Source organism: Acinonyx jubatus, chromosome E1 (genome assembly GCF_027475565.1).
Source record: "Acinonyx jubatus isolate Ajub_Pintada_27869175 chromosome E1, VMU_Ajub_asm_v1.0, whole genome shotgun sequence".
Lineage (NCBI taxonomy): Eukaryota > Metazoa > Chordata > Mammalia > Carnivora > Felidae > Acinonyx > Acinonyx jubatus.
In genome coordinates, this window is record NC_069397.1 from 55,779,591 (window position 1) to 55,799,962 (window position 20,372).

General features: G+C 60.4%; 1 protein-coding gene across 2 annotated transcripts in view; it reads left to right on the forward strand.

Annotated features, from left to right (window-relative positions):
• The first annotated feature begins 2,283 nt into the window (after window positions 1-2,283).
• SEPTIN9 (septin 9) overlaps window positions 2,284-20,372 on the forward strand; it is a 148,185-nt gene continuing 130,096 nt past the window's right edge. The window contains exons 1-2 of one of the 2 annotated variants that reach the window (XM_027052326.2): window positions 2,286-2,420; window positions 19,191-19,247. In XM_027052326.2, coding sequence (XP_026908127.1) covers window positions 2,402-2,420; window positions 19,191-19,247 — 76 coding nt within the window. In that variant the 5' untranslated portion in view covers window positions 2,286-2,401. Of the gene's footprint in view, window positions 2,421-19,190; window positions 19,248-20,372 lie in introns of both variants that reach the window. The other variant, XM_027052328.2, reaches the window with a different exon arrangement.

Here is a 20,372-nt window from a genome sequence, read left to right on the forward strand (position 1 = left end):
AAAAGAATGCAAGTAACGCTTTTGCGCTTAAGCACTTACCCTTCGCGCATCTCGATCGTGCACTCACTCGTGCAGTTCTTGTAGGGAACACCTCGCTGTCCCTCCCGCCCTCCCTCTCTCTTGTCCTTCCCTCAGAGTACTGGGAAGGCCGTACATCCGGCAGCATTGCCACACAGGTGACCCTGGTTCCTGGGTGCCCAGGTACACATGAGTTACACCCACAGGCAGAAAGGTGGGCGTTGAGAGAGAGGCGAAGCACACAGAGAACACCCAACGGTCCTCCGTGACTCCAGGATCCATCCGCCCTGAGGACGGATGTGCGCCGCAGCATTTCTGGCCAACAGTTAGATCCTTGGTTCCCAGAGGCCTCAGCGGCAGAGGGTGGTATCACATGGCCAGAATCAGAACAAAGCTAAGCCTTCTGCCTTGGCCAGAGCGGAATTTACGGCAAGTGGCGATCGGGGGTGTGTGTGTGTGTGGAGGGGGGGCGGGTGCGGCCGTCCCAGAATCTAATGACACCTGCTCATAATTCACCTCTACTCCCCAGGCCTGGGGCTGCTCCCCTCCTTCACAGCCCTGCCCTGCCTCAGCCTCCAGCCCCTAGTTGACCCAGGCAGAGCCCAGTGTCCACTCTGGTTGGGTCGGCTCTAACCAGGGGCTGGGGAAGGTCACCTGGCTGGACAGATTTCTTAAGAAGGAGACCAGGTGGCGGGGGCGCCGGGGTGGCCCCGTTAAGCGTCTGACTTTGGCTCAGGTCATGATCTCTTGGTTTGTGAGTTTGAGCCCCATGATGCGTGCAGAGCCTAGTGGGGATTCTCTGTCTCTCCCTCTCTCTTAAAATAAATAATTTTTTTTTTTTTTTTTTTTTTTTTTTAAAGAAGGGAAGGGGTGCCTGGGTGGCCCAGTTGGCTAAGCGACCGACTCCAGCTCAGGTCATGATCTCACAGTTCGAGAGTTCAAGCCCGGCGTCGGGCTCTGTGCTGACGGCTCAGAGCCTGGAGCCCGCTTCGGATTCCGTGTCTCCCTCTCTCTGCCCCTACCCCGCTCACGCCTCTGCCCCCCTCTCTCTCAAAAATAAATAAAACATGAAGAAAATTTAAAAAGTAAATAAAAGAAGAAGGGAAGTCGGTGGGAAGGACTCACGCACCCAGCCACCCGTGCCTCAGTTCCCATTTATAGGAGTTTCCCACTCTCTGGCAGGAAATAAAAATGCTTCTTGCCCCTCCCTCCCCCGAAAGTAAAGGACAAATGGGGAAGAGCGGCTCTTGGTGAGGCCAAGCATACTTTGTCCTGGGTTGGTTGGGGGTGGGGGCAGGGGCCCGCAGCTGCGCCCTTATGAGAATCTGCTCCCCACCCCTGTCTCCCCGCCCCCCCCCCCCGTCTCCCCGCCCCCCCCCCCCCCCCCCGGGGACCTGCGCTGGCAAACCTGGAAGGCCTGGCCCTGTGTGTCCCCACACGATTGTGATACATCTTGCCTGCGGCCCCGCCTCGCCCTTTCCTCTGCCAGGAACAGCCCGCCTCCCTGAACCTTGGCTACCTGGCAAATTCCTGCTTATTCTCTAAAACCGTGTGCTGGCACCGCCTTAATAAAGCTCTGACCTCACCCTCTAGACAAAATGTATCGCTTTCACCTCTGTACGTTAAGACATTTTTTTTTTCATTACGGAAAATTTCCTTAACGATACAGAATTCTTCTGTACACCTTTTGCCAGGACGCGCGCGCCCGCATCACTGCGTGTATTAAGCGGGTTGGAAAGGCGCGCGCCCCGTGTCCGCCCTCCTCACAGGACCTGGCGCAAAGCGGACCAATGTTTCTCAGACGGAAGGGAAATGACCGGATCCAACGCACCCATTTTACAGATGGGCTCATCGGAGGAGTCACTGCAGTCTGCGCTTTTGACTACCAGAGGGTGGAGGGACAGGTTCCCCGCTCGCCCTGCCCGGGTCCACTAAGCCTGTGTAACCGCCTCCCCCCAGTCCCCCCACCCCGGGCTGGCCCGCCCGTGCCGAGGCCGCTGCCCGCGCTCTCTCCTCTCCCGGGGTCACCTGGCCCTCTCCGCCCCCTGGGCAGGGAGGTGGCCGGACGCCCCCGCAGCCAGCCCTCCACGCTGGGGGACGGCGTGGGGCCCTGCGCGGACCATGTGGGCGCCCCCACCCCCCACCGTCGGACACGCTGCGCCGGGGCCGCGGGGCGGGGCCGGGGGCGGGGCCGCGCCAGGTGCAGCGCGGGGCGGGGCCGGGCGCGCACCTCCACCGGCGGGGGCGGGCCCGGGGGCGGGGCCGGGCCGCCCCTCCTCCCGCCCCACCCCGCGCACTCCCGGCCCGGGATTAGCGACCCGGGAGCCCGCGCCCCGCGGCCCCGCAGCCACACTTTCCTGGGAGCGGCGGCCGCGGCGGCACCATGAAGAAGTCGTACTCAGGTGGGCGCCGCGGCCGGAGCGCGGGGAGGTGGGGGTGGGGGAGGAGGTCGGGGTCGCGGGACGCGCCCTCCTTACCTGGGCCGGGGCGGGCCGCCGGACTCAGGCGCGGGTTGTGGCGGGTGGGGAGTTCGCGCCCGGCCGGTGGACGCGGCCCCCACCCCGGGTGGGGGTCGAGGGGCCGCCAGGCGTTGAGCCCCTCGAGGGACTCGGCGCCCCCCTTTGCTCCCAGGCCGCGGGGCCCGCGCGCACGTGCGGGACACCGGGGCGGGGGTCGGGGCGGGGGTCCTGGCGCCCGGGCCCTCTGACCCCTGCACGGCCGGCCCCGCCCCCCACCTGGCCCACGGTTCCCTGGCGCCGTCAGCCGCGGGTCGCCCGGAGTTCTGGAGGGGGCTGCCGTGGGGGCCGCTGCCCCGGGCTGGCCCTACTTCCTGCTCGCTCTCCTGGCCCCTTGCATCCTCGCCGGCTCTGCGGGCGCCGCCGGCCGGTCGGGGAGTTTGGGGTCCCGGTGTGCGCGGGGGGGAGGGGGGAGCTGGTGGAAGATTTCCTCCGGTTCAGCCTCCAGGGCTGGTGGTCCAGGCCGCGCAGCATCCTTCAGATGGACTGCCTGTACCCAGCGGATGCCGTGAAAGTTCGCCAAATGGGACCGCCCAGCAGCGCTGGGGGCGGGGCGGGGCGGGGGGGGGGGGTGGGTAACGAGGGTTCATCCGGTGGGTCTCACAGCGACCTCCGCGTCCTGGCGCCCAGTCTAACTCCACCAGTGGGCCTGCCCTCACTCGGGTGGAGGAGGCCTCGCTGGCTCTCATCACCCTGAAGTTCCATTTCACAGATGGGCAAACTGAGGCCACAAGCACTGAAGGGCAGGGCAGGGTAATCCAGATCTCCGTCCTCTCTCTTTTCTTGTTTTTTCTTTGTGGTTCCCCCCTCACCCCTAAAGGGTCCAGGCAGGATCCTCAGCCCTGAATTCAGTGGCATCTGCCCTTTGCTCACCTTGCTAGCTGCGTTCTTAATCTATTTGGACATGAAGTTTTCTGCCAGGGACCCGTGACTTGATTTTTACTGATAAGAAGCCAGAATCATGGGACTCACTGGGAACCGAAGAGGCCATTTGGGCCACCCCCCTGCCTGTGGGTCATTTCTCAGTCTCCTGCTTTCCACATTCAGGAACCAAAATGAGTAATAAAGAATAACGTGTCTCAAAGAGGGTTACTCAGAACTTCCTTTAAAATACCCTTCTGGGTCAGTGGCTTAGAATGTCAAGTTTCACTCCCTTGTGGCCAACAGCGCGGCCCTAACCCGGCTCTATCTCGGAAGCGTGGGTGCGTTGATGTGATGGTGGGAGAGGAGGGGGCTTCCAGGTGGCATATCCTGGGCTTTGGCTCGCGGCCTCCCTCCCCAGCATGCTCCAAATACTTGAGATGGTTGTGGGCATTGCTGCTGCGTGAGGCCCTCTCCCTGGGATCACTAGCCCCGTGCGGCCCAGGGACCCCTGTTTGTTCTTGCCCTTGTCTCCTTACACCTCACGTCCTGCCGGTGGGTCTGGACAGTGGGTGTGATCGGGGTCCTCCCAGGTCACAGGTCCTTGGCTTTTTCCCTGGGGAGGCTGTCCTACACGGATGCCAGAGGGCCCCCCAAGCTGGCTCGACCTCTCCTCTCCTCCACGCCTTCTCCACCTCCCCCCAGGTAGATAAAAACAACAAAGCTGAAGCTTTGTGCAGTCAGTGGAAGGAGAGTTTATGGGGGTGAGTAGGAACCAGCTCTTGTAAAGTTAGCTTCCGTGGCTCCTGTGTGTACCTAACGGGGCGGGGTGCTGCACGATGGGTGCGTGGAGGGCTTGGACCCCTTCCAGTTTGTTCCCCTGCTGGCAGCGGTCCAAGGTGGGCTGGGTCACTCCGTTGTAGTTGTGTGGGATCGGACTGGAGGGGACTGGCCCAGGGGCGGGGTGGCCTCTCGGCCCCATTCTGAACACGCTCCCGTTCCCCTGGTGCCCCGGTTCCACAGGGCTGCTTGGCAGAAGTCAGACCGACCCCTATGTAGCATGAATGCCACGAAATTAAGGAGCCTCAAACGGTGTTAAAAATCCCCCAGTATTGAAAATCCAAGGACAATGAAGAAGGCTTTTATTCTTTCCTGGATTGAGTGGGATCGTTGCTTCTGGACCTATTTACGGGCTCGGAAATAAATGGAATGATTATGATGGTGTTCTCTGTAGAGCTGCCTTTGAGTACTCGTGAGTGTCTGAAAAGGGGAAAATTTTTTTTAATGTTTATTTTTGAGAGAGAGAGAGCAGGTGTGTGCACAAGCGCGGGAAAGACAGAGAGGAAGACGGATTCCAAGCAGGCTCTGGGCTCACAGCGCAGAGCCCGACACGGGGCTCGAACCCACAGACCGTGAGACTGTGATCTGAGTCGCTGTTGGACGCTTAGCCAACTTAGCCAGCCGGGCGCCCCTGGAAAGAGGAAAAAATTGAAGATATGTTTTGTGGGGGGATCCCAAGTGTCTTGGGTCCGTACGCATTCGTTGAACACACACCATGTGTTGGGCGTGCACAGGCAGGGCCGCGAGGGTACAGAGGTGGTGGAAAGATCGTGGTCCCCTCTTGCAGGGAGCTCACATGCTCCCTGGAGGGGCAAGAAGCAGGTGGATGACGCCCTTCCTGCCTGTGTTCCTGCGCCACACGGGCTCCAGATGCTACCCGATACCCTGGAAGCGGGGACCACGGGCGTGACGGGAGGTTTGAGTGGGCGGCCTTGAGAAGTGAGAAGCTGTGAGTGGGTAGGAGAATAAAAAGGATCTTTCCAGGTGGAGAACATGGCAGACGCCCAGACGGGGCTTTAGGACAGCAGCTCCCGTGCTGCTCCAGGCTTGTCCCAGGCCCACCTCCCCTGTGGGCTCCAGTGGGCCAGGACCGATGTCAGTCTACAGGCCGCGTGGCCCCGTGGTTCATTGCGGGGCTCCTGGAATTAAATCCGAGCCTGGCACCTCCCTCACTGCGGGGCAAGGTACTTGGTCTCGCTTGGTTCATTTGTTACATGGGGTCGACGCTGACTTGCGAAGACCGCATGAGCTCGTGCGTAGAAAGGCCTAGAAAGGCCTGCTCTGTGCCTTGGCGGCTGCGGTCAGCATCATTCTTTTATTTTCTTAAGTGACTTTGGGTAAATTTATTTATTTTGAGAGAGAGAGAGAGAGAGCAGGGGAGGAGAAGAGAGAGGGGGAGAGAGAGAAGCACCAGCAGGCCCCGCACGGAGCCCGATGCGGGGCTTGAACTCCGGAAGCGTGAGAGCACGACCTGAGCCGAAACCGAGGGTCGGACGCTTAACCGGCCGCGCCACCCGGGCGCCCCTGTCTTCATGGTCCTCATCAGCAGGAGGAAGGAGGAGAAGGCCGCGTGTCCCTGCCTTTGCCAGGAAGTCCAGGAGCTGTCCGGTCCTCCCCGCACCTCTGCGGCTTTAGAGGCCGGGAGTGAGGCCCAGGCTTCTCCCGCAGCCCCTCGGTGTTGCAGCCGCCTGCTGCCTGAGTCCCCCGGGTTTTCTGGTGTTCTGAGTCTGGGGCTCCTCGCTGCACACCAGGTCACACAGACCTTGCCCTCCAGTGTCCCCGGCTCCCCTGGGAACCCTCAGTGGCACAGGTGCTTCCCTGAGGCCCACGAGCCACAGAAACAGGGGACAGGGGGGTGGGCATTGGTCCGTGTGTGCACCGGCCACAGTAGGGAATTACTCGGAGATTCGTTGTGGCTTTGAGGAGATTCCCAGAGGGGTACCTGGCCTACCAGGGGTTAAAAAGCTCTGCCCTGTAGTGACCTCTCCAGAGGCCTGGGTAGGAGGCTGGACCCCAGGGCAATGGCCTTAGAGAGATTACGCCCGCAGCCGGGCCCCGGAGTGGGCGGCCTTCTCCACACCCAGTGCCCTAGGAGCTGACTTATGGGAAGGGCAAAGAACCTCCGAGAACACTTCCCCAGTGAGCTAACCCCGGGTGGCTGGGTTGCCGGGTGAGCGTGGACAAGGTTCTTCCTCTTCTCTGTTCTGGCCCCTTCCCCTGCCCTGTCCTTGCTATCCCTTGTCTCCTGGGGGCCAGGCCTGTTTGCTCTGGCTCATCTGGGGACGTGGGCAGAGAGAAAGAGCTGCCTCGTGCAGTTAGCCTGTACTACTGCGGGCTGGTGCCCAGGACCACGGAACTTGGGGATCCCTGAACCCCACAAATGTGAGCGAGCTGACTGAGCCCGAGACCGGGGGCCGTCCCTCTTCCTGGCCTCCCGCAGAGACGGGGGTGACCTCCCTGCCTGGCCTTCTGGCTCGCCCCAGCTCACAGATACCTGCCCACCAGCACCTCCCAGCCAGGCCAGCGGGGTTCTGAGAGGCCAGTGTGAGGGACCTGAGTTGGAGGTCGCCCACCGTCTTTCTGGAAGCCCCGCTCTGCCCACCCACCTCCGTGTCCAAGCCAGGACAGGTGCAGAGGGGACGTGAGATTGCCTCTCAGGAGCAGAGGCCCAGAGCCCCGGCCCAGGTGGCAATGGGGGCCGGCCATGGGCGTGGAGCTCCCAGGTGGGCGTCTGCAGAGGACATCTCACCTGGAGACCCAGGGACCCCAGGAGGAAGAAGGCAGTCCCCTCCCCCGCAACTCCCTGGGCAGCCTGGCGAGACTCTCCTGCCCGCCCCAGGCCGCCCCACGTGGATGGGACCTGGGGGCGGGACCTTATTTCCGCAAGGCTGTTTGTCCACGGGTACTGTTGTGTGGGATATGCAGTTTGCCTAAGATGTACTCGATAAGGAAGGTTCAGCCCACGGCAGTGCAGGGCCCAGCCAGGGGTGAGGAGCGCCAGTTCCGGGGCGGATCCAGCTGGTGGCCTTGGGGGAGGGAGGGCTGGAGAGAGAGGCCCAAGGCCCCCGGGGTGCGAGCCTCGCTGTGGAGGGAGGTGACGGGCTGGGTTCCCAGCCCTCTGTGCTGGCACTGTTATCTAGGAATGCCCAGCTCTAGGTGTGGCCGGGGTGGGGGGTGGTGTTTGGGGACATCAGTGGGGTTAAGTGGCGGTGCAGCCCCCTGGGAACCTGTAGACAAGACCACACAGAACCCACGAGACCACGGCGCCCACCGTGCTGAGGGACTCGGTCTCCCAGAGCGACCTTGGCTGAGCTGTGGGGTGCCTGTCCCCCCTGAGGTTCCTGGCCCGTTTCAACTCTCCCTGTGGGTTCCGTCGCTCCTTCCAGAAGGGTCTACCGGGCGCTGCTGAGTTGCTGGGAAGGGCTCCCAGCGTCCTTCCTGCACTCTGGTGGCCCCCATTGCAGCTGGGGAAGGGTGGCCTGGCCTTGGGTCCCCAAGGTTGAGTGTGGTACTCTGCTCCCAAACCAGTTTCTCTCTGCCTTATCTCCCTGTCCCCACCCGGCGCCCAGGTCCACTGCAGTGGTGAAGGGGGTGGCGGCTCCCAGGCGTCTTGCCCTCTCGGGCCTTTTGGAGCTCTGTAAGAGCCGGGCTTTGTTCCCGTCCTAATCTGACCTGGTTCTCTGAAGCGTGACTGCTGGCAGCCTGCGGGCCTCCAGGGCGGGGAAAGGGGCAGCGGCGGGGACAGTAAGATGATCCGGGTCACAGGGTGGCCCCGAGCCCGGCCGCCCGCCTCCTCTGGCGGGAGCACACGTCACCGGTCGCGCTCCCAGCGATGCTGGCTCCACACCTGCAGAGGCCTGTCGTCTTGGGGAACAGGGATCCCCAAGGGCCACCCCGGCCCGCAGGTGTGGGCCCCAGTGTTGGGTGGGGCGAGGAGGGCAGGAAAGACCTCTGTCTTGCTGACTGACACCCCCCGGAGAGCCGCGTCTTGTGTCCTCCCTGGCTGGGGGTTTCAGAGTGGGGCCGAGCTAGGGCGATGGGGGGGCTTGTCCACTGCCCCCTTTCTGGCTCCTGGAGAGGCCTTGCTCGTCCTGGGCGGTTCAAGGGGTGGTGCGGGGATGCCCAGGCGGTGACTGGGCCTTGTGGGGCCCTCAAGGCTGCACCTGGGAATCAGGGCTGGCCACGGCACCCGTGGAAGTCCCCGAGGGCTGTGCCAGGGCCCCTTGTCCCGGCCGGGCCAGGCGTGTTGGGGCAGCGGCTGAAAGGCAGGCGGCAGTGACTGCCTGCCCCAGTTGGAGACCGCTCCTGGGGAGTGTGGTTACCAGGAAGGGCTGGGCAGAGGCGAGCTGGCAGGCAGCCCCGGGCTTGGCCCGCGGCTCAATCTGACCTGCATCCTGGGGCTTTCACAGCCTTCCCGGTGGACCGTGCCTCCTGTTTCCACCGGGGATCAGATCCCAGCGGGAGAATAAAGCTCCTGTAACCCAAGCCACTTGGAAGTGGGTTAAATCCAACGCCCGTTGCCTTCCTGATCAGCCTGTTAAGAACCCGGCTAATCAACTTCAGACGGATTTGGGGGTTAGTTTGTGAAAGTCGCTAACAACACCGTGACTTCTGTTGCACAGAGGTGCCCCAGTGTAGACAGTGTGGGGAACGCAGGTCCGGGAGAAACATCCCATCGCACACAGAGGCGGCGCTGTGAGGCCAGGGAGGGGGAGGGGGAGGTGGTGGCATGGGGTGGGGGGGTGCTGAGTTGCGGCACACCCTCAGCCCTGGAGATCTAGTCCGTTCTGGATGGTCGCAGCTTCCTGGGAGCCGGGGGTTGACACTTGAGCGGCCAGACCTTTGCGTGTGTACCTTTTTTGTTGTTGTTTTCTTTTTTTTTTCAAAAAATTTTTTAAATGTTTATTTATTTCTGAGAGAGAGACAGAGCACGAGCAGGGGAGGAGCAGAGAGAGAGGGAGACACAGAATCCCAAGCAGGCTCCAGGCCCCGAGCTGTCAGCACAGAGCCCGACGCGGGGCTCGAACTCACGGACCGCGAGATCATGACCCGAGCCGAAGTCGGACGCTCAGCTGACTGAGCCACCCAGGCGCCCCTGTTGTTGTTTTCTTAAAGGAAAACTTTCTAAAAATAAACGCCGTGCCTCTTACTCTGTCTTTTGCCTTTTCGACCCCCCCGGTTGTTTGTTTGGCTCCTAACCTATGGCCGTTGTGAACAGGAAGTGGGAAGGACAGATTCTTCAGTCCCATTGGTCATAATTTTTGCTTTTCGTGCACCCTTGGCCACACGCACAGGCCTACGTATCATTTGATTTGATTATCAGAGGAGGCTCGTGTTCCCTGGAAAAACCATTTTAATTCTGCTCCTTCCGCTTGAAGTCAGATGTCCTGCGTGGATCCCAGAATTGTAACTTCAGTGGCTCTCGGAGTGGATGTCCCGTGGTTGATGTAGCCATCCTTCCTAGCTGCTGACTTGCAGCCTCTTCTGTGATGGCTGGGAGTGGGCCCAGGACTCCGGTCGAGGGTTCTGTGCTGAGCCGAAGATCTTAACAGTAGGTGTGCTTCTAGCTGTGGGACACGGGCTGTTGCTTTCTGGAAATGTCTCCAGGTAATTAGCTTCATAAAACGTCACGCACGCCGCCGCCCTTTTTCCTTCATTCCTGGGCTTGCCTCCGTGGCCAGACCAGGGTTCCTACCGCTGCGTTTTGTAAGGACATCGGAAGAACAGAAAGTGCCATCTGCTCTGCTTCTCAGTGAGCTTTGAGGATTCGCGTGTTTGAAACATCGACCCCAAGTCCCTGCGTCCGAACCCCGATCCCCAGGGGGGTGGTGTTTGGAAGTGGGGCCTTTGGGCGGTAATTCAGTTTAGGTGGCCTTGTGGGTGGGGCCCCCCTGGTGGGATTGGTGTCCCGTAAGAAGAGGAAGAGACCAGAGTGTCCCCTTACCCGCCATGTGAGGATAGAGAATGTTTTTTATTAAAGCTCAGGAAAAGACTGGCCCACTTGCCTACAGGGCTTGACTCCTGTCTCTGGCTGGCGAGTGATGCCAGGAGTACCCCCTTCTCTTTGTCCCTCCTTTGGCCCCGTGAACAGGTGCGTCTGGACCCTGGGAGGTGTCCCTCGGCTTCCTTGGGCCAGCCTGTGTGCCCTAGTCTTGGGGCCAGTCGCCCCAGGTGACCAGTCACCTCTCCTGATGACCATTCCTTCTGCTGCCTGGTTACTCCCGCAGAGACTTCTGGAACTCCAGGCCGGTCAACAGCGCCGCCTGCCCGCTGGGCCTCTGTGGGTGCTGACTCCCCTCGCCAGCTCTTCCCGGGCCTCTGCACCCCTGACCCCACCTCTCTCTGTGGTTTGTCCTCCGGTTATGCTCGGACCACCATCCAAAGCTTGGATGAAACGCCGCTGCCTTTTGGGTGACTCGGGGGCCCATTAAGCAGCGGGGCCCGGAGACGGACGAAGCCTTTCACCGTGTTCTGGGGCACCTTCCTGCTGCCCCTTTTTGCCGTGGTCGGCAGTTTCTGATTATAACCATTCTCCACGTTACCCTAGATCTTCCCGGGGGTCCGTCGGCCCTTTGTTAATCTCTTCTGTCTCCCGCGTGGGCCGTTTGCACTGGTGTCTCACCAGGAAACAAATCGCTTGAGGACTCGGAACCGAAGGGCTTCAGGGTGGGGAATTTGTCACACGGGCGGCGGACAGGGGCAGCCGGGGGCAGATCCAGGTGGCGTGGGGTGTATACAGCTCTTGAAAAGTATGAACGTGATTTCTTGTTTAGGATGAGGGAGGAAGTGACAACACATCACAAGGTTTATTTTATTTTTAAAGAAGACTGTAGTTTGTTTATTTTTGTTTCTTTTCTTTGAAACGTGTATATATTTTTGAGAAAGAGAGTGTGAGCGGGGGAGGGGGGGAGAGAGGGAGACGCAGAATCCGAAACAGGCTCCAGGCTCTGAGCTGTCAGCACAGAGCCCGACGCAGGGCTCGAACTCCCGAAGCACCAGATCACGACCTGAGCCAAAACCAAGAGTCAGACGCTTAACCGACCGAGCCATCTGGGCGCCCCAAAAAGATCTGAGTTTTTAAGTAATCTCTGTGCCCAACGTGGGGCTCAAGCTCACAACCTCAACGGAGCCAGCCGGGTGCCCCCAAACTGTAAATTTTAAACAGCTGGCATATACCATAAGCACCAGAAAAATCCAGAAACGTAAGAATGCTTTTTTTTTTTTTTTAATTTTTTTTTCAACGTTTTTTATTTATTTTTGGGACAGAGAGAGACAGAGCATGAACGGGGGAGGGGCAGAGAGAGAGGGAGACACAGAATCGGAAACAGGCTCCAGGCTCCGAGCCATCAGCCCAGAGCCCGACGCGGGGCTCGAACTCACGGACCGCGAGATCGTGACCTGGCTGAGGTCGGACGCTTAACCGACTGAGCCACCCAGGCGCCCCAAGAATGCTTTTATCAATCAACTACTTGTCCTGTCTCCAAAGCAGTGTTTTTTTTTTTTTTTTTCCTACCGTTTTGGCTACACGCTCTGATCGCTTCTTTTACCTGAGGACTTGGTCATATCATTTATTCCGAACAGAAAGAGAGAGAGAGAGAGGTAGAAAGAGAGAGAAGAGAAATTTCATTCATCTTCCTGGTTACTCAAAGTTTATTTTTTTTATCTTCAGTAGTTGGGATGCATTAAAAAGTGTGACTTCACAGTTTGTGATATTGCCACGATTTTTGCTCTCTAAACACAAGAATTCTGATAAATTCTATCTTGAAGATAATTTCTGTTTTTAAGAAAGACACAGAAAAGTATGGGACATTGCGGGGCACCTGGGTGGCTCAGTCAGTGGAGCGTCCCACTTTGGCTCAGGTCACGATCTCGCGGTTCGTGAGTTCGAGCCCCGCGGCGGGCTCCGTGCTCTCAGCACAGAGCCTACTTCGGATGCTCTGCCCCCCCCCCCTTCTCTCTCTCTCTGCCCCTCCTCCATTTGCGTGCGCTCTCTCACTCTCTCAAAAATAAAAATAAACCTTAAAAATAAAAGTACAGGGCATTTATAACTGTACCTTTATTCCTGGCCAGGGATACTTGTCGTTTTGATTCAACGTGGACGAGAACTGAATTCTCTGCTTACAACTCTGTCTGGTGATTGGAATGGTTTTCCGTAGACGAGCTTCTGGCTCCATACATGCCACATCTTGCTTCTCCCCCTCTGCCCACATTTTTCTGGCATGCACTCGGGCCACGCCCCTGCCCTGCGCAGCACACGGGTGGGGACGGGAACCAGAAGGCGCATCACTGGGCTCCCTCCGCGGAATGGCCAGCGGTCACCTAAGCAGACGCAGAAAGGTGCGAGCTGTGTAAATGCAACCCAGCTGAGTCCCAACTACATAGCTTTCCATCCAACCTCTCCTGGGCCGGCACCCCCAGACGGCAGTACCCCTCTGGTGGCTCCTTGCACAGGACGAGTGTGTTGGGCAGGAGCTCAGAGTGGACACAGACAGGGATTTTAGCCGATTGGATTTAAGGTATTTCCTGGTTCGCAAATTTTGCAAGAACGTTTGACCGTGTCGACACGTTGTCAGGGCCCTTCTCGGTGGCTTTGCCAAGACGACCTATAGATCTTCCGCAGCAGGAGGCCACCCCCATCCCCTCCCTGCCAGATCGGAGGGTCAGAGGGAGGAGGTCCTGTCACCGGTCCAGAGTCCCCCGACGCTGGGGACGAAGGCGGGCCTGCCTGACAGGGGCTGCAGCTTTCGGCAGAGGCCAGACGTGACTTCCCAAGGCAGAGAGAGCGGGAAGGAGGTACCCCGTTTCTCCCTTGCTCCCACCTTCCGCTCTCCTCCCAAGCCCCTCGCTGGGTGGCAGACCGGGGGACCTGGAGACCTCGTCCCGTGGACGGCATCTCTTCTGTCACTCAGAGGAGAGCCTGGGAGGGCAAGGGATAATGCTTGAAGATTATCTGTTGTTTATCTGAACTTCAGATGTAAAAATTTTTTTTTAACGTTTGTTTATTTTTGAGGGAGAGAGAGAAAGTGGGGGAGGGGCAGAGAGAGAGAGGGAGACACAGAATCCGAAGCAGGCTCCAGGCTCCGAGCGGTCAGCCCAGAGCCCGACGCGGGGCTCGAGCTCACTAATGGTGAGATCGTGACCTGAGCTGAAGTTGGCTGCTTAACCGACTGAGCCCCCCCCAGGCACCCCTGAACTTCGGATTTCACAGGGCAATGTAGTTTCTACGGGTGGGGCCCAGAGTCCAGATGCCCCGCTGGTGAACCTTTGAGGGACGGGCTCTGTGGGTCCTTGGTCAGCACCGATGGCTGTGTGACAGACGTGGCCATCTGGTGACACCTCTTTCCCGAGGTGTGAGCCAGATGCCCGCGTGGAGGGGCCCCAGGAGTAGCCAGGGCACTTTGGGTCACCGTCGTGTCCCCCGCTCCCTGGACAGTGCCCGGTGCAGAGGAGGCACTCAGTGATCTTTCACGAGTCTGCATCTGCCAAGATGCTCAGACAGGCTGAACACCCGCCCGAAGATGTGGTCCGAGCTGGAGGAGGACGTGCGCCCTGGTTCCTTGCCGCACACGCAGAGCCCTTGCCCGCGACGCGGCCACCGCCTGGGGCCTTCTCTTCCGGCCCTGCAGCCGGGCCCCAACCCTGAGCCTCAGCAACCGCGGCCGAGGGCACCACACCAGAACCAGCGGGCCCTTCCGCTGGCGCTTGGTAGCCGGGCGGACCGTGGGCTGGGAGCACCGTCAACACCGGAGAGGGGATGGCAGGTGGGGGCGGGAGTCCGAGGAGGGACTGGGACCCTTGGCTTCAAGGCCCGAGGCTTTGCAGAAAACAGAACTTCCCACAGTATTGCGTCCCTTGCCCGAGCACGTTTCCAAAGGCAAAAGGATTGCTCGCCACGTGGGAGAATACGTTGAGGTTTGCTTCGATCTGCAGCCCCAGCTGCCGGCCTTGGTGGGGAGAAGGTTCTCTTGAGGGGCGTGGGGTGGTGGTTGGGGCACCATCAGGAGGGCATCCGCACCTCCCTAGTGTGCCTGTCCAGAGCACACACACTTCCTGGCAGCAAAGGCCAAGGGCAGAGGGTAGGAGAGGAGGGAGGAGGTGTTATCTCCTTATCTCAGGTTCCTCTGAAGATAAGCCTGGAATTTGACTCTTTACTCCCACCTGCAACCTTGACTTGGGGGAAGCCCTTCACAGCTTCTGTGAGCACTTGAGCTTGGAGAAAGGGGGGTAAAGACTGTGTGTCCTGGGCCCCCCCTACCCCCCCTCCGCCCCAGGCTTGAAGGAGGAGGGGACCGCTGGGTAGGGGCAGGCAGCTCTGGGCCAAGGTCGCCGGGACCTCCCCGTCCTTTCCTGAGAGTCTCTCATGAGTTTGAAGACAAAAACTGAAAACCGATTCTTTATTGAAAATGGACCTCTTCCTGCAAGGCTCCCTTTTGAGAAAATGGTGACTTTTAATTGGAGGAAGGTCCTGTCCAGACCTCCTTCGCCGTTGGCACAGAGCAGAACGGGGTGCGTGTGTGTGTGTGTGTGTGTGGCGGGGGCGGGGGGGGGCGGTGTCCCCTCCCCCGGGGTCAGGGTGTCTGGGCGGTGCACGACCCCAGCGGGGCTTGGGGCCAGCTGCCAGATCCTGGGCGGAGGCAGCGGCTCTGAGACTACGTGTGGTGTTCCAGTCATTAAAAATAATCACGAATAATAACATATTAACTCGAGAGTCTAGTGAGGTTCCTCAGTGCCTGTTTAACCATTTCAACCTTGTAATTTCCTGGGTTCCATCACAAAAACATGGTTGGAAGGGAAAGATAAAATGTCTTCGCACCCTGCCCTCCCTTCCCCGGGCAAGCTCCCCAGTTCCGTGATGCAGGCACCCGGGCTGTGCCGCCGCCGGGGAGTGTGGCAAAGGGGCGAGAGGGGCACCAGGCGCTTTACCTGGACCCATTTTTGCTGCCTGGAGGCGGCCCCCACCCCAAACGCTGCTCCTGCGAGGAAAATGCCTCGTGGACCATCCCCGTTCTCCCAGCCTCGCGTGGGATCTTCGTCTTTCTCTTGAGGCCCGAGGAGGCCCCGCGCATCTTCTGGCCTCTTCTTTCCTGCTCTGCAACGCTGCGTTTTCATTCTGTTGGAGCTGCCGGCCGGGGCTGAGTCCCGCTTTCCACTCTCTGCTGACTTTTGTCTCGTCTGAAGCGACTTTCAATCTCGCGGACTCTATCTGCCACACTCTGCTGGCGTTGGTCACTGGTCTGGAGTTTGTGCCCATGTGGGAAACAGCCTTTGGCCCGGCCTCCGAATCTTTGGGGCGGCCGGGTCTGGGAGGGCAAGCACCCGGAGTCTGAGCTCCCCAAAGCCTGGCTGTTTTCTCTGGATCTAGAAAACTGCCCACCTTCCCCTAACGTGCAGATGGCTGTGGAGACCAGGAGGGTCTGGGGGCTTCCCTGAATTGGGAGGGAGTAAGGTAGAGCTCCTGGAAGAACCTTTTTTTTTTTTTGGCGGTGGTCGGGGCATAGCAGCGGCCTGGCCAGAACGTGCCGGGGGCCTCGGTTACAACTTCTCCTTCGTTCAGATGCATCGGCTCTGAGCAGCCAAGCTCTCTTAGCTCCTAATTATAGGTCCCCAGGTTCAGGTTGGCGTATGCAGCAGGTGAGCGATAATAATTTAAAAATTGTTATGACCGTGATGAACCTACTGCCAATGGTAATAATTGTCTAATCTATCGGGTGCTTCCTTTGAGCTCGGGACTGTGCCCAGTGCCACGGCGTGTGACCTCATTTCGTCTTGGTCCCCGTGCCACCGCCCCGGGGTGGGGGGGCTGGGGGGAGTGGCGAGGCTGGAACGGATGGGGGGGGTGTTATTTTCCCGGGGTGTGCGGCTCGCACCCGGTGAACTCTGGATGTCACATGGCCTCCTCTCCTTCTGAATATGTTTTCTTTTAAAATCGCATAAAAATAACTCCCTTCTCAACTGGAACAGCGGAGCCCTTGGATGTCCTGGAGGCCTTTCCAGCTCCCTCTTCGCCGGACTCCGGCGCGGGCCTGAGGAATGAGGTCCAGGGAGCTGGATTTCAGTAGCTCTTGGCCGCGGGTGTCTCCCGGGCGGGGAGTTCGTCGGAGGGCGGGAACCCCGGGCCCGCCACCTCCCCGGCTCAGCAAGCAGCGTGCCCGGCGTCCTGTCTGCGCCAGGGGCTGCCTGGCACCAGCCGCGTGTTTGGGGAAATCGGAAAAATAAACAGCACAAATAAAACACAAACTCCACCCAAGAAATCTGAGACAGATGCTGTTGCTCTGGCCCCACCCGGGGGCTCGGGGAGGAACCAACCCAGAATGGGGCTTGAGGACCAGACGCCCTGGTTGGGGGGGGGGGGGTGGCTGAAGAGCCTGAACGGGTCCTTTCCCCTTCTACCTTTGCCTGGAAGCCGCCACAGGGGCACGGGTGGGCGTCCAGCTGGCCCCCGGCGAGTCGCAGCCGGAAGTGAGTCAATCCACAGGAATGTTGGGCCCATTCCTTCTCTGTTCCTCACCCCGTACTGTTTCCATATTGGGGACTTGCTGGATTTACAGGCACAGCTGTGGCTCATTGGTGCCACTCTTAGCCCGACGGCGGGACCTCTGAGTGGCTTATTGTGTGTGTGTGTGTGTGTGTTGGGGGGTGATGATCATTCTCGTGGGTTGTCACATGCAGTGTAGCTCCCACTCAGGCGTGTGGAGAGAGCTCACAACCGTCGTGGTGGCCGTCGGAGGCTGGGGATGCCCACACTCCCGCCTCAGCAGCCTTGGGGGCAGGGCCCGTCTCCTTCCTGCTGCTCCCAGCCCTGGGGAGCCCACCAGAGCCACTGAGGCCCCCACCCTCTCCGGGTCTGAAGGGAGCAGTCAGTCCTGGAAGCCCAGTGCGGGACGTTCCCGCCCCCAAGGGCCTGAGGCCACCGTCCAGCCTCGTCGGGCAGGGGTGGCCTGCAATCCTCGTGTTCTGGGCGGTAGTCGAGGAGGGACGGTTTCCATCACTCGGCGGTGAGCAGACGTTTGACCGGGGTGGCCGGGCACCCGGGGTGCTCGCGTGTCTGCCGGGTGACGTCACAGAGCAGTGGGGAACGGGCTCACGTGATGAGGGAGGCTGAGGAACCCCAGGGCTGCGGCTGCAAGCCGGGCACCCTGGGAGGCCGGTGCCGCAGTTCAGCCCGAGGACCAGGGGGGCCGACGCCGTGTGTCCCAGCCCGTGGGCAGGAAGAGGACCCCCTTCCTCGGTCGTGTCCGCACCCACCATGCCGAGGGGACGGCCTGCTGTGCCCAGTCCGCCGATCCAGACACTAAGCTCACCCAGAAACACCCAGAGATCACGTTTGGCTGCATACCTGGGCACCGGGGGATGCAGTCATGATGACACATAGAGTCGGCCACCGGGTCGCCGACGTGGCTGGGGCGGGCCGGGGGGGCCTTCCAGGTCTCGCTTCCCTTGTCTGAAATGGCCCTGGTGGCACCTGCGTCGTGGGGTGCACGGGGAGTGGTCATAGAGCCTCCGCGAGCGGAAGTGGTCGTGACCTCACAGCGTCCCCCCTCCTCCCTGCCTCCTTCGAGGGTCAACTTGGTCGTCCCTGCCTCCCAGAGGCCTCGCTGGTCACTCCAGGCCCTTGAGTCTCGTGTCCATGCATCTCTTGGTGTTGTTCGGTGTGGGTTCAACATTTGGGGCACATCCTGGGGTCCTCCCCAGCCCCAGAAAGAGGCCTGGGCTTAGCGGCAGGTAAGGAAGGCCCTGAAGGATGCACTGTGCCCATTCTGCTGTCACTAAATCCACTGTCTTCAGATGTACAGAGCATGGGTGTCCCCGGGGAGCTGCACACGAAGCCAGGTCTGTGGGTCACCCTGCGTGGGGCTCTGGAACCTTCAGGAACAGTGCTGGCTGCCTCCGCTTCCCGGTGGTCACAGGGTCGGGGGGGGGCGGTTTGTGGGACGAATGAGTGAGTGAGCATTGTAAGAGCCTCTCCGGAAGACTGCGAGACGGGAGCGGGCATCTCTGGCCCCGGCATCCTGGGTGGCTGTCAGACGGCGGAGGGTGCGGGCAGGTTTCCGGGTTAACCCTGATGAGTGGGTCCTGTCCCCACTCATCTTGCTGTCTGTGGGGAGGGCCTCTGCCGGCCAACCTGGGGTGTCCCTGCGGCTCTCCGAAGGATGGCCTGGTTGCCCAGGCGGCACACTGCCAGAGCTCCGTGATCTGGCCGCGGTAGCACGCTCCCCTGCCCCTCCCGTGGATACCCTTCCTGGCAGCTTCGGCTGGGCTCGGCTTAGCACCTCCGCAAATCTCCTCGAGTCGGGACTTGCCTGCCATACGCCTCTCCAGGGAGCACGCGCTGGCCCGAGGGGTGGGTGCCGGGGTGGAGCGTGTGCGGCACGAGGCGGTGTTAATCTGGGGCTCCGTTCTTGTTCCCCGCTGGGGGGTGTGGGGGAGGACCGCTCGTCCTCCACCCTCCCGGATCCAGCCCCGCCCTGCCCAGCCTCAGAGCAGTGGGGGGGAGGGGGGTGGCGTCAGGGACCCTGGTGCGGGGAGATCCCAATTCACAATGCAGATCGACGTGTGCCATCCCAGGGGGTGACTAGTGCCTGACCGGGAGCCAGCACCCCTCACCGTCCTGCGGGCAGTCAGGATGGTTTAGAGCTGGATGGACTTGGGTTCATTCTGGGCTCAACTCCTAGGAGCTGTGCGACCTCGGGCAAGTTCCTCGACCCGACTGAAACTCGGCTGCAAAACGCAGCGGTGAGAGTTAGGTGAGAAATGGGTGTAAAGAGTCTGGCCCGGTGGCCGCCAGTGGCCGGCTGTCCTTGCAGGTGGCTGCTGGGCCTGGGTGTCGCCGGGGAGGACGAGGACCTCTGGTGTCTGGTTCTGGAGCCCGTTGTAGGAGCAGAAGTGAGGGCGTGCCCGGTGCTAACCACCCGCCGGCGGCCGTGTGTGACCTGTGCCTTCTGCCCCTGTCTTTAGGAGTCACGCGGACCTCCAGCAACCGTCTCCGGAAGCTTGGTGACCCCACGGGCCCAGGTAAGCGCTGTGTTCAGTCATGGCCTTGCCCTCTCTCTGGCCTGGCCCTCTCGGGTGAGCAGGGCCCCTCCCCTGCTGTCCAGGGAGACACCGTCTTCGATGGCTCTGATGCAGGTCGCGTTCGGGCCCGGCAGGGGCGTGTCGCCAGGGGCTGGGGCAGCCGCCCATCTGTAGGTAGCACGGAGGGAAGGCGCGGGGTGCCGAGGGCGGGCCACCCTCGGGAGGGCGGCTTTGACTCTGAGCACCTCTGAGCCAATCGGCCCGTGACCCCTGCGCCTGCCCCCTGTAACCCTGCAGAAGGGAAGGTGCTCCCGCGACAGAGCGAACAGGTAACCAGTGTCAAGTTAGCAGGCTCATGATGGTCACGGCCAAGGCATTCTTTTGGCTCTTTCTGTGCGTGTTCATGCTGGTGGCCCCCTTTCAAGGAGGATGTTGGGGCCCGGAGACGAAGGGACTCGCCTCTCCCAGGGCCCGCGTCCCACCTCCGAGACCAGCCCTGCCCAGTCGCACTTCCTGTGATGCTGGAAAGGCCCCGCATCTGCGCTGTCCCGTGTAGGGGCCGCTAGCTACACGTGACTGTTGACCGTCTGAAGAATCCATTAAGTTTATTTTATTTGTCCGGTCGCTTGCATAGAATTCCTTAATTACTTTATTTTATTTATTTATTTATTAAAAAAAAAGTTTTTTTTTTTTAACGTTTATTTTTGAGACAGAGAGAGACAGAGCATGAACGGGGGAGGGGCAGAGAGAGAGGGAGGCACAGAATCTGAAACAGGCTCCAGGCTCTGAGCGGTCAGCCCAGAGCCCGACGCGGGGCTCAAACTCACGGACCGCGAGATCGTGACGTGGGCTGAAGTCGGCCGCCTAACCGACTGAGCCACCCAGGCGCCCCCTTAACTACTTTATGTTAGACGAACTTCCAGCTAAGGTCTTCATGTAGCTAGCAGCCAGATCTTTCTGGCGATGCCAGAATTCCTTGCCCAGACGTTCCTGCGCCTACTTCCAGGGCCAGCGCAAACATCCCCGAGGGGAGAGGTGTCACCTGCCCCTGGGTGGGACACCTCCAGGCTCGTGGGGAGGCCAGGGGCAGCTCTTTGCAGGGAATGGGGGTGGTGGTGTCGGCGG